Genomic DNA, 13,520 nt, shown 5'->3' on the forward strand with positions numbered 1-13,520 from the left:
GCACTCAGCTAGAACTTTTAAGCCAAGGGCTGGAAAAGCTGCAATCTAAATGCATAAGGAACTTAGAAATAACTGTGATGTCTAGGTAATCTAGTATGAATGACTTAAGATACACATAGATAAACTTCATTAGGTAAGTTCTACTTCGTAAGTTTGACAAGAAGCACAGGTGCCTTTTCGCTGCAGAAGCTGGGAGACAGGTGATGTCTCCTTGATTTCTCAGCCTGCTTGGCACGCAGTCAGCGATCCTGGGCCTCTGAAGTGTCTGCAGCGGCAGCCATCCCCACACCAGAACCAGGCCTCCTCACTGGTCACCCTCATGCTTTGTTTTTCGAGTGTCCCAGTGATTCTGCGAGTAGTCATTGTCCTCTTAATAAACCCCTTTGCTGTACTCTTCTCAGTCTGCTGCTGTTGCATGCAGCTAAGAAGCTGATGTTCTCAGTATTAGAAAATTCCTATTTAAGGTGATATTTTACTTTTTAATCATGGTATAAGAATGCTATATCTAGAAAATTCAGCTTCTTTATTTCATATTCCTTAATTGTTATCTTAAAAATACTCAGATCTAAATTCTGTAATATTGAGTAAGAAGTGTTTTGGCAGAATGCCCCAGAAAGTTTCCTATCTCGCGCAATACCCAGGCTGTGTGATAGACATATCTACTTAGTGCTTATTAAATTTACCCGTGAAAAAGCAGAATTCTTACAGGATTCTAAGCAGAAGATGTGTTCTGGCTTTTGTAAAGGCTCATATTACAAGAACAGTCCAAAAGAAATGCTTAGAAACTGCTATGCATTGCTGCACCGTCAACTACAGAATAAGAAAAGCACTTTCAAACAACCATTTAAGTTGTTTTAGTGGAGGGGAAATACACTTTACACCAGGCTTTCCCAGTGCTTTTTAGAAAGGTATTTTTTATAGTATGTATAAACTAGAAATTCTTTAAGAAATCATGTCATATGTACTATAAATTACTTAGAGAAACCCTTCAGGAAAGCCATGCACAAAAACTCAGAATCTCTGGTGCTGAAAACGCTTATAAGTTCTTATTTTTATTTATTAGGGCAAACCTACAATTACTCTACAAAAAACAGGGATTTCATATGTACACCCATGTTTATAGCAGCACAATTTGTCCTAGCTACATCTTGGAAACAATCCAAATGCCTATCAACTGAGGAATGGATAAAAAAGATTTGGTTTTTTTTTTTTTTTTTTTTTTTTTGGTTTTTCTCCGGTACCGGGAACCGAACTCACGACTTTGCGCTTGCCAGGCAGGCGCTTTTGCCGCCGAGCTAAATCCCCAGCCCCAAGATTTGGTATTTTTATACAATGGAGTACTATTAAGCTACAAAGAAGGACAAACACAAAGATTTTATAGGTAAATGGATATAACTTGAGACCATACTCACAAGTGAAATAAATCAGACTCACATGTGTAAACATCATATTGTCTCCCTAATGTAAAAACTGAAAAAGTAAGATACAAAAGGTATAATAGATATTGTAAAAGGGGAAGAAACTGCTCAAAAGGAAAGAACAACTGGGATGGGGGGAAGGAGAAAAGAAGGCAGGGAAAAGAAAAATATATATATATATACACAAGATAGCTAAGATAATTATACTACTAATTTCTATTAGTTTATTAAAAAGAACGGTTTGTACTTATATTGTTTGATCAATTTTTCATGCCTATATCTTGTACTCTGAGCAACTACTTTGAAGATAACACACAATATACTAACCATTGTTAATCTCCTATCATCATGTTTTGCACTTGCACACCATTGTTTTTATTATTTTTTCTCTTGGAAAAAAAACAACAACAACAGGGATTTTATTAAAAAGATGGATTCAAAGGCTGTCACAGGTTGATTTATCCCAGTTTTCAGAGGAGGAATGCCCTCCAAGTCAAGCAAAGCAGGAACAGCGTTTCTGGGGTCCAAGTTCAGAAGGTCCCACTTCTGGCAGAATAAAGACGAGGCCAGCCCTACCTGCAGTGTACCAACACAGGGCCCATGTCTGGCGTCCTGGTGGCTGAGGATCTCCTCACAAAGGTCAGGACCGGGAGAGCATACTCAGGAACTCCCATGTCAGGCCACTGAGTGTAGTGGTACTGGATCACTACTCTTTCATTCTGACGGCCCTTGGGATTTCCCTTTTGGCCCTAGGAGAAAGGTGTAAAGAGGCATCTTTAATCCAAGGATGAACATTCTGCTCAGTACAACGTAAAGGGTTAGGAAATAAGACTTTGATCTCATGACTCCGGCTAGCTTGTCTCTTCTTTGTGACCGGCATTCATGCCATTTGTGGTTAACATTCATGGATAGCTGGATATGAAGCATCACTATCTCTTGGAAGATGAGATTCAGATTTTACCGCAGATGGACGTTTTAATACTGGTTTTTGGACTTAGGACTGTGAAGAGCACTTTGTGGTTTGCATACAGGGCCTCCATTTCCTTACTGTCTGACCCACTTTGTGCTCGGCTTTTATCTGCCTATGGGCTAAAATTCCCCTTTTCCACCGTTCAGGCTGGATACCATCAGGATCAGGAATGCGGGCAGGCTAGCTGCTGCTCTGTACTCGCCAGGAAGAACCTAAGTGTTGAGTGAGACTCCATCTCCAGAGGCAATGTCTCATTTATCTATCAGTTTCATACATAACTTTTTCAGAGCAGTTTTCCTTTAACCGACTGACCTTTTTTATGTTTGTACTACTTCTGATGAAAAAGTCCCCAAATAGCTATTCCTGAAAGTTGTGTGAGGTATTCTGTGAAAATGATTTGCTACTCTTAACAACCCAGGATCCCCCACAAAATCATGTAAATCAAGACATTCACATTTTCATATTCACTTTAAGAATACCTGTGAAAATGCCCAGGCTATTAAGGGTATCCATATTTAAAATGTCACCATCTAAAAGATGTCACTTTCTAAAAGCAATATGTGACATTCATTGTTACAGTGGTGGATGTCGTAGGTGTGCCCAGGTCAAAGACTAGGAGTAGATGCAGGGCTGTGGCCTAAAAAGAGTGCTGCATTTTTGCCACACATACTTAATGGTGCAGACAGTAAGGCACAATGTGGGGCTCAGCAGTAGATTCCCTGGTCATTGAACATGCGCAGGTGAAGTACCCAGGATGCACTGTTAGACTAAAAGAGCTCTCTGCCACACGGAGAAGACCCTCCCTGAAAGGAACAAACTGTTCCTGTGCTGGAAGAGGATATTAAACAGGAGAGAAAAACATCTCAAAAGAAACTGAAGAAACAAAGATTGAGGAAGGAAAATACAGTCATGAATAAATGCAAATAATTTTTTTTAAAAGTCCCCAGCACACCAGCGGCTATGACATTTTCTGATGTTTTAATGCCTCTGACAATTTTTTTTATGACTCAGGGTCAAGAATCAACACTGAGACTGGAAGGGTGTCCGGCCTTTCTCTACAAATGCCTGCGACAGTTTCTCCAATGTGTTAACTCAGTTTTCTGCATTTTGCTTTTGCCAGTATGTAGAGTAGCTACAGTTCTCAGTTGAGTTCTGACTACTTAAGCAGTTCTCAAAGGATGGTTGAGCAAGCCTGTTTACCTACCGGAAGGGTTCCCATGAGAAGTGGGCTTTATCAGTTTTATAGTGCTAATTGGGTATCTTTAGCTAACCAATAGCTCTATGACAGTGTACAGATACAGTGCTACTGATTTTTATCTTTTTTTTTTTTGATATTGGGGTCGAACTCAGGACCTTGCACTTGCCAGGCAGGTGGTTATGCCACTGAGCTATATCCCTGGCCCAGTGCAACCGATTTTCATGTATTTCTGCCATTTCTGGAAATAACTACACACAGAAAGGACCGTTAACCTTAGTATGCACTTCTGGGCTCTGGGCTCCTGAGTGGAATCTGAGTAAATGTGAATTCTTCTGGGGCAATGAGGTTACTATTTTTATCACATTTTTAGAAGTTCTTAGAAGTCCAAGATGCCCCAAAACAAAGAATAAAAACAGATCCCACAAACAACAGCCGCATCTGTCTGTAGAGCAGTCACATCATCTTTCTTTGCATCTACCTAGAGTTCAGATATTGCTGTGGTGATCTAAGATTCCTGCTGTGACAGTGGAACTTGAAAAAAAAAAACAGGCTGAGATGACATGAAAGAAGCATTTCTATACAGCGTGATTCTCAGGATATCACTAGCTCTCCAGAGAAGGTGTATTTGTACTTGTACACTTTTGAAATTTTGTTTTGTCTTCTGGTACTCTTACAGACTGAGATTATAGTCTTCAGAAACAGCCACAGCCACTTAAAAATTACTTCACTAAGTTGTTCCATTTGAGTTGGAACTTGCAATCCTCCTGCCTCAGTCTTCCAGAGAACTGGCATTACATGCACTGCTATACTTAGTGTACATATTTTATGGTTAAGCCACATTAGAAAACACTAGGAAAAACATCCAAGTTTCATAACTCCCACACTCTGGACACTCGTGTTCACTATGCATCTCTAACAGAGGACGTATATTATGTTGCATTTACTTCCCATTCTTATTGGATAGCAGAAGTTTAGAAGTATCTTGTAGCACCAGTGTTCCTTGAAATACTCTTTGGGAAACAATGCTTTAAAACTGTCAGGAAATCGAAATTAAAAAGCTAAATCAACAAACAGATGCTGCTATATTTGCTGATTGTTACCAAAACCTAAGAAGATGCCTAGTTTTTTTTTTTTTTTCTTTTTTAACGAAGACTTGTTTATGAGGAGAATAAAGAACTTAGGCCAATTAAATTATTTGTTTTTTGTTTTGTTTTGTTTTTTCCCAGTACCGGGAATCGAACTCACGATGTTGCACTTGCCAGGCAGGCGCTGTGCCGCTGAGCTAAATCCCCATCCCCTAGGCCAATTAAATTCTACTGTGTGCTCTGGCCATACATATATTTCACACCATACACTGATGTCAGTTAAGAGAGTTATGAAATTATGAGATTCCATCTTTGCTGTATAGTAATTTTCATACAAGTATAAAAAGACATGCCCTGGTGGGCCACCCAGCTTCCTCAGTACCTTCTTCACTTTTGTATTTCTGACTGAAAAACGACGAACAGTATAGCAGGCATGTACTTTTGTGCTCTTCAGTGTGACAATAATGTTTCCATATTCCTCACTGTTCTCTGTTGGCCAATACTGATCACATTTTCGCTGCAAAAGGAGAAAAGTTATAAATTCCAAATGATAATGTTAAACCACAAAAAAGAATGTCACTTATTTGACTGAAAAAATAAATACACGGGCAGATGTGACCTCTGAAGAACTTCATGGCCAGGGGGAATTTGAGCAAGATCATCTGAGAAGTGGGTGTCTCGCTTATGGGCATTTTTAGTTATGTGATGTCCTTTACAGAAGGTCTAAGAGGTAAACATGCATAAAACGTGAGTAGGATGTATTCTAAAGGGAGTTTAACTATCATTTGAGAGGCCTGGCTGGGTCTCTGAAGGTCTTTGGTAATGGGGAATCTCTGTTACAACTTGGGTTACCAAAGGCAAAATAAGGACTCCACAGTGCAAGTAAAGAGGTAGAGATTTTTGAGCAGTGAACTTAAGGCCTAGCTAAGTCACCACTGTCGAATATAAGCTCAAGTCCAATACATTCTATAGCCTTAATCATTTTGTTTTAACAAAGATCTTCATCATGGTTGAGGTGTATAAAGCAGTCTCTGCTTCCCCTAAATAACTATGGGTAATTTCTTTACTGTTCCATGCATCTTCTAACTTCTCTGCTTTTTGCTCTTCCTGTTTTCTGAAATTAGAATGTCCCTTCCCTTCCCTTTTACCTGCCTGTTTAACTCGTTCTCCTCATTATTTCACTTTGTCCTCAAAATATTAGCTCCTTTAACATCCTCCTAATGAAAGTCAAACACACTTCTGTCATCACATTGAGTTCACACCTGTAATGTTGAAGTTCCTTTCCCAGCAGACCATAACCAAGATAAAAGCAGACAAAACACTTTTCATTTCTGTAAGTATTTATAGTGGGTCAAATTCCTATTCTACAGCAGGTACTGCATCAGTATTTTGTGAATGAAGGTGGATCATTAAGATAGAAAGTCAAGAGACTCTTACTCTTCCTTTCTCCACAAGGTTTGTAATCATGATAATGATTCCAGTATTTTGTTCCCAAATCATCCTCCAGAAATCTTCAAATGTAGACTTTAAAGGTCCCTGGGTGGCAATGTAGGCTTTTGCTCTGTTGTAACCCTTCAAAGATGACACAGCACAAAGTGAGATGAACATAGTTATCAGAGAAGACCAGTTAGTAATTCAAGCATCTTCCACACTCAGTAGGCTGCGTTTTCAGTGAAAGCTCTGTGTGGTATTAAAATACATTCAACAAGTTTCTGCTGCAGTTCTCAGTTTTCAGAAACAGGTTTGTAAAAACATTTCTGACTTACATCAACATAGTTTGCATTAATGTAGTCGCTGTGCTTAGAGTCTTTTCCTGGTAAAGGTCTTAACTTCACCCTACTGTGATCATCTATAGAGGACAAGGAGGCAAAAACAAATAGGTAAGAACTTAAGGCTTTTCAAAAGTAGCATTCTGAACACAAAACAAGGCAGTCATATCATGTGGCATCTCCCAGGATGCCCTGGCATTCTACTTTTGGCAGAATAGGTACTAAATAGCACATTTAAACCCATGTCAAAGACGTGGAACTACTGCTGTCTCACACTGGGATGGGGGTGCCCTCGGGGCAGAGGATTCAGGTCCCTATTAGTTTGTGTAAAACTACTGCAAGTTGCAACCCTCCAAAATTTCATTGTTTTCTTTTTTGAAACCATGTTCAAAGGCCTTCAGTTAGCCAGCCACCCCTCCACTTTCCATTAAGATAGATAAAAAAGACAGCTGTTATGTGAGGTCCAGAACACTTCTTTTTCAGGAGATTCCCTTGCTAAATTCAGACAGACTCTCTGCCACTTCCACAGAACCTATGTGACTGAAGGAAGTACAACTTCATTTCCTAGCAATCTCATCACAGGAAGTCAGTGCCCAGATTTTAAGGTTCACTTTTCCTTAGTTTAGGAACAAAGGAAGAGGTAGAGCATTCTATGTGTCTGTACTTGTTCAACAGAGCGAGCCTGGATTTTTAGAACAGTAAGAACAATAAAAGGAAGCACAGCTGTTACTTTCATTTTACCTAGTGAGGAAGAGAACGGGCAAAGGCCAATGTATATTTCTGTTTAGTTCTTACCATAACAGGCTAATTCAAAAAGAAATCAATTTGAGGAGCTGGCCTAGACATTACCAACCTCTGATTACACTAAAGCATTTCTAGAAAGCCACCTATAGTCTTGGAATTGTGACTTGCTTGTTTTTGCTGTTCTAAGAAACAACATCAACAGTTGATAGGAAATAAGCTGCCTATTAAAAATGAAAATTTTGTAATATGCTCCAAATAAAAATTTTCTTTTTAGGCCTCTGGATATAAACCACTATGTCTTAGTAGCCATTCCAAGTTGTAAAATTCACATTGCATAAGTATTGGAAGTGGTGTGGTAACATCCATGTATGTCCTGAAACTTGTATTGGCCCTAGTATAGCAGGGTTGTCCTACATCATGTTTCTGGCACAATTATAGTGTGATTTTACTTGTTTCCTTGACATGTTTATGCTATTCTTCACTACATAAAGGCATCGATATAATAGGGGGAAAATGAAGTGACACATGATATGCCCAAACTTTGACTGGTCAAAACTCAACCCTCTGAACTTCTGAAAATAAAACTATCTAATTTGAATTTGTGAAAGTAAATCTACATTGAAGCAGAGGGACTACATTTCCAGCCAAACACCATGACCTTTGGGTGCATCCCACTCAAGTCACTTTGATTTTCCATCTCTCTCTTGCCATCTAGTTTTAGCCAAAGCGGGAGAGGTCCCTAGAAGTTAAGGCTGCAGTAGGGGAGAGAACGAGGTGAGCAAAAAGGAAAACTGACTTTTCCTTGTTCCCTCTCTCCTTTTTAAACCTCTACTTTACTTTTTTAGAGAAGTGAAAGAAAGTCCTATTCAAAAAGTAAGCTACAATTCTTTTAAAACTTTAGGAAGAAATAAAATTATCTCTGTTCACAGATGATATCATCCCATATATAAAATCCCAAAAGAATTCACAAAAATTAATAGCTTTGGCAAGGTTGAAGGACATAAGATCAATACACAGAAATCAGTCACGTTCCTTTATTTTGGCAATACTGGGGATAGTACCCAGGCCTTCCTGGAGTCTAGGCAAGTACTCTGAGTTACATCTGGGAACCGCTGAGTTACATGTGGTCCTTTTGAGTTTTACTTGGAGACAAAGTCTCCCTAAATTGCTTTAGCCGGCCTTCAACTTGCGATCCTGTTGTCTCAGCCTCCCAAGCATATGTGATTACAGGTATATGCTGCTGAGCCTGTCTCAAATGTATAAGCAATCTGAAAATTAAGCGAACAATTCATTTACAATAGCATTATAAAGAATAAAACACTTAGGAATAAATTAAACCTGCATATGTGGGAAGATATCTACCTTCATGGATTGGGGGATAGTACTGTTACAGTGAAGGTCATCCTCAAATCAGTCTGCAGATTCACTGTACAGTAGTCACTAGCAAAGTCCATGAGTTTATTCCCAAATTCATATGGGAACCCAAGGGGCCCAGAATAGCACAAACAGTTTTGAAAAAGAAGACTGACAAGTCCTCCAAGGACTCATAGTTCCCAAGTTGAAAACTTGTCACCAAGCTGTCTGTAATCTACAGAGTGAAATACTGGTGAGTGGAGGAAAGCCATACAGATCAACAGAACAGAAGTGGGATCCCAGAAACAATCCACTGCATGTTGGTTAGCTGATCTTCGAAGAAGGCTAACACAACTGAATGGCGAAAGAAAGTCTTCCACTGAGGGTCCCTGAGCACGTGGGTATCTACATGCAAGTGAATGAAGGGGAGGTGGGCTGGAATTGTGGCACAGGGGTACAGGACTTGCCTAGCATGCTCAAGGCCCCGGGTTCAATGTCCAGCACTGCCAAAAAGGAAAGAAAAGAATAAAGGTGGGCTACTACCTCAGACTAAGTATCAAAATTGAATCAGAACAGATCAAAAACTAAGAACTAAAAATTACAAAATTCTTAGAATTGAGTAAATCTTGAATTGGGCAATGCTTTCTTAGATAAACTATGTAAGTTGATTTCACCAAAATGTTAAAACTCTGTGTTTCAGTGGACCCCATTAAGAAACTGAAAGAGACAATGCAAAGAATCAGAGAATAATTTTTGCCAGTTATATAGAATCTGTCCTCAGAATATACAAAGATGTCATCTATCTCAACAGTAAAATGACTGTTCAGTGAAAGATGACAAGGGAAAGAGATTAAAAGAGGCATTTCTTGAGAGGCAAGTAGCCAATAAACACAAGAAAAGATGCTGGACGCCCCTCATCATCAGGGAGGTGCAGATCGGCCACCGTGGGATACCACTCCACACACATTTAGGGGCTGTTATCAAACAAAAACCTGAAAAACAAACCAGAAAACAAGTACTGGCAGAACGCGGAGACTTCTCACCCTCATATATTGCTGTAGGAATGTAAAATGGAACACATGCTTTGGAAAACAGTTTCATACTTCCCCAAAATGTATTATTTTTAGGAAAAAAATGACAGTTACCAGTCTGGCTTGGTGATGGACAGCTGCAATCCCAGCACACTGGGAGGCTGAAGAAAGAGGATCACAAGTTCAAGGCCAGCCTGTGCAATTTAGCAAGACTGTCTCTAAATAAAAATTTGTATAGAGCCTTGTGTATGAATGTTCCGAGCACCAGTACTCATAGTAGCCAAAAAGTGGCTATCAACTGATAAATGATTAACCACAATGTTATTACCCATGCAGTCTAAATGGACTATTAGAGTAGTGGACATAGTATGACATAAACAAATCTAAAATGTTATGCTAAGTGGCGCAAGCCAGACGAAAGGTCACAGATTATGTAATCTCACATGAAATGTCCAGACTGTGCAAAGCCCAGACAGGACACAGGTCAGGGTTTCTAGGGGGCTGGTGTAGAGGAAGGAATTAGGAGTGCTGCTAATTCATGTGGGATTCTTGTTGGTGACACTAAAAATATTCCAAAATCCATTGCAGTTACAGTTTTGCAACTCTGAATGTATATTAAAAGCCAGTGAATTCTATGTTACATGGGTATGGTCTTACATTGTATGAATTCTATTTTACTTTATTAAACAGAATTGTACAGTAGGGTTCAAACTTTACGTTGTCCAATGTAAATTCACTATTATTTGAAATTCTGTGTAATGTGGTCCTTACCATAATGCGTGTTGGCCCGAAAACAACGGTGCCTCTACCTTTCATATCAAAGCAAAGATACCTTGAGGATTCCTTTTATGATGTGCTTGGGACAAAAGATACTGGAATAATTTGCACAGACTTTACTGGTTAAACATCCCTAGTCTGGAATCTGAAATGCTCCAAAGTAGGGAATTTTTTGAGCACCATGTCAGTTTTCGGGCAGTTTCAGATTTCAGAGTTTTGGGATGCAGATCAGTGATGCTCAGTCTGCGTTATCTGGCAGCGGTGCAAGCCTGACATGTTGATGCAGTGGCCTTCTCGGCACACAAGTAGTCTGTGTTCCTAAGCTGTTCCTTCAGCTTCCATTTGGAGACTGCCTGTCTGTCCGAGTCTGGAACTTCCAGGTACGCCTGACCTTGAAAATACATGGGAATGGCTAAAGGTAAGGACCAAAAGGAAGGCTCAATTACATAGTCTTAGAAAGACTGCTTCGAAAGCTGGGCCTGGTAGTGCATACCTACAATCCCAACACGCTGGGAGGCTGAGGCAGAAGGATTCTGAGTTCAGACCCAACCTAGGCAACTTAGCAAGGCCCTGTCTCAAAAATTTTAAAATGTAGCTCAGAATGAATGCCCTGGGAAACACACACACACACACACACACACACACACACACACACGTGCACACAACTGCTTTGAAATGCAGCTTACTTAATTCAATTCTGCAAATTTCTGTTTGTATTAAAAAGACGTGGCTCTCACTGGTTTAAAAAAAATGTCAAGATACCCAAGTGACATTTCAACTTTGGTTCCAGAACTCGGTATCACTTCATGTGGACACAGTGCAGAACACCGCTTATAGTCACCTTATTAAGCTCTTCCCCACCTGACAGCTTAAGGAAAAACCAGAGGACGGAAAATGTCCGCTGTTCTGCTGCACTGCAGGAGAGAGGCTCATGAGAGGTCAGCTTGCAAGAAGCGCGCTTCGCGTCCTGATCTTGACTTCTCGGCTTTCAGCTTACATCCAAGCAAGAAAATGTAATTTCCTCAAAGCTGAAGATGGTTTAAGGGTTATTACTCACATGCTAAAATGTTGATGTATCTGTTTTTGTGCTTGTTGTCTGGATGATTGGAATGTTCTGCAGTGATGTTCATATCAGCCGTACAGCGCTGCACTTCCTGGAGACAGAAACAACAGCAGGACTTCAGACAGGCGTTAGGAGGAGAGCGGCTACAGTCAGGCACCACTCTCCTCACGCTGGTGGTGATGCTGACAAAGATAAACCCAGTATACTGCCTGTCATACAGCAGCACTGACTGCTATGCACAGCACATAACTTGATGAAAATCACAACTGTCTTTTTGGCCTGTGAATTTACTACGCTATTTTTAAATTACTATTTTAGAGGTATTCCTACTTATAAAAAAAGGTTACTACAGACCAAGAGGCATTTCACAGTGGCAGCAGCCTCACACACCTCGTGTTCACCGTGTCTCTCTGTTCAGGCAAGAGGCCACGCTGAACTGTACCACCAGGTCCATGTACATATGCGGTCTGGAGTGCGTGTGGTGAGTGAAGGAGTCTGAAGTAGTTCTTAGAATATGTCCTTTTCAGATATGAAATATGCTTCAAAAACAAAGTACTCACAAACTTCCTAGCATTGAAGTTGCCATTTCTGCCCCAGAACCCAGCTTCAGATAGGATCATTACCAGAACCATAACAAAAAGAAAATGGAGAAAATGAAGAAGGTACAAGGATTTTTATTCTTTACTAACTCATCAATCAACTTTATTCCATATTTTGACTTAGGCACTACGATACAAAAGAATTATCTCTTTGGAGTATGTAACAGTTTACAAGAAAAAAAGGTAGTCAAGTAGGATCAACAGAGAAGAAGCTGTAAAAAAATGGGAAGAAAGCTTAAAATAAGAGGTGACAGTTCCACTGAGTCCTACAGGAAGAACAGGAATTTCTAACAAGTACAGTATCACCATCATTTGCTGTATGTGTATAGGCCCCACAGCCTCCTTCTACATCCAAGAGACGACAAACTGACTCTGAAGACACAGTCCTGAAACGACACCGACAGACAGTCATGTCTGGCTCAGATATGTGTGGCCTTATTAATTATTTGTAAACTCTAATTTTATTTAAGTGAACTTCCTTTAGAAAAGTAGTAGTAGCAGTTCGACACAGAATGATGACTAGTAGTAGTGGAATGACCCAGTTCTCCTGCCTGGGTCCTGGATACAAACATCTTCCATGAGCCAAGGAATGTAAAGTCCCCAACTTAAACACCAGTCCAATTCTAGGAGAATGTTGATTAGTCAGAATCATTCATAAGTCCAACAACGTGACTCTTACATACCTTTGACACAAATATCAACAAAAACCATTAGAAAAAAAACTAAACTTCAACATCGCTGCTGCTTTTCCCCTTGCTTTTGGACACCCTGGGCTCTGATTGAGCACTGTACTACTGTACAGTATCCCACTGTACAGTAAGCACACAGCAGCACAGCTGTGACAATGTCTGGCAGACACTGGCAAACAACCACTACTTTGTAATCTGTTTGTATTTGCAAATGTTCCAAATGAAAAGTCAATTCATATTTATGGAAGTTTGCAACCTGAATGTTTGTAAGTTGGACAGTACGGTAAAAGGATGCTAAAAAGCCAGATTTTCTATAGTGTATGATTCAAACCCCAGAAAGTACTGGAGCTACCTAATAAGGGAAGTCATTGCAGAAAAAACTAACACAAAATTACAAGAGAAAGGTTTTTCACCAAGCAGATGTAACAGACCTTAGGAGCATGCACGTTTTTTTTCCCCCACAGAGAAGGTGCATAGCAATGACAAGTGTTTCCCACAACATTTACAGTAAGCATAACAAAAACAAGAAACTGATTCTTTTACATTCAAAAAGTTCTTTCTTGGGAAAAGACTCCTCTACAAGGAGGAACTTGCTGTCATCAAACAATTTAAGGTATTAAAAAAAGCGTTACTACCTGTTCTAAGGAACCATATTCTAACCATTTTCCAGTTATTAGACACTGTAGGTATTGAATTTTCCATAACTGTAGGCTTTCTCAGCTATCCATTAAAAACAAAAGCCCCACAGGCAATAATTTAACCCATCTCTTTGGGGAAAAGTTATTTCATGACAGTTCTGGTCTGTTTCATATAAATGTGATGAA

At 39.8% G+C, this 13,520-nt stretch overlaps 1 protein-coding gene across 1 annotated transcript in view; it reads right to left on the bottom strand.

Moving 5' to 3' along the window:
* The window catches only part of Ptprg (protein tyrosine phosphatase, receptor type, G), a gene marked incomplete at its 5' end in the record, with an annotated part of 676,568 nt that overhangs the window by 31,863 nt on the left and 631,185 nt on the right, over positions 1–13,520 (bottom strand). The window contains 5 exon segments of the mRNA XM_013506946.1: positions 1,995–2,167; positions 5,054–5,188; positions 6,109–6,243; positions 6,438–6,520; positions 11,403–11,499. Of these exon segments, the coding sequence (XP_013362400.1) occupies positions 1,995–2,167; positions 5,054–5,188; positions 6,109–6,243; positions 6,438–6,520; positions 11,403–11,499 (623 nt within the window).

This window comes from Chinchilla lanigera, unplaced genomic scaffold (assembly GCF_000276665.1).
Source record: "Chinchilla lanigera isolate Chin_1 unplaced genomic scaffold, ChiLan1.0 scaffold00116, whole genome shotgun sequence".
Lineage (NCBI taxonomy): Eukaryota > Metazoa > Chordata > Mammalia > Rodentia > Chinchillidae > Chinchilla > Chinchilla lanigera.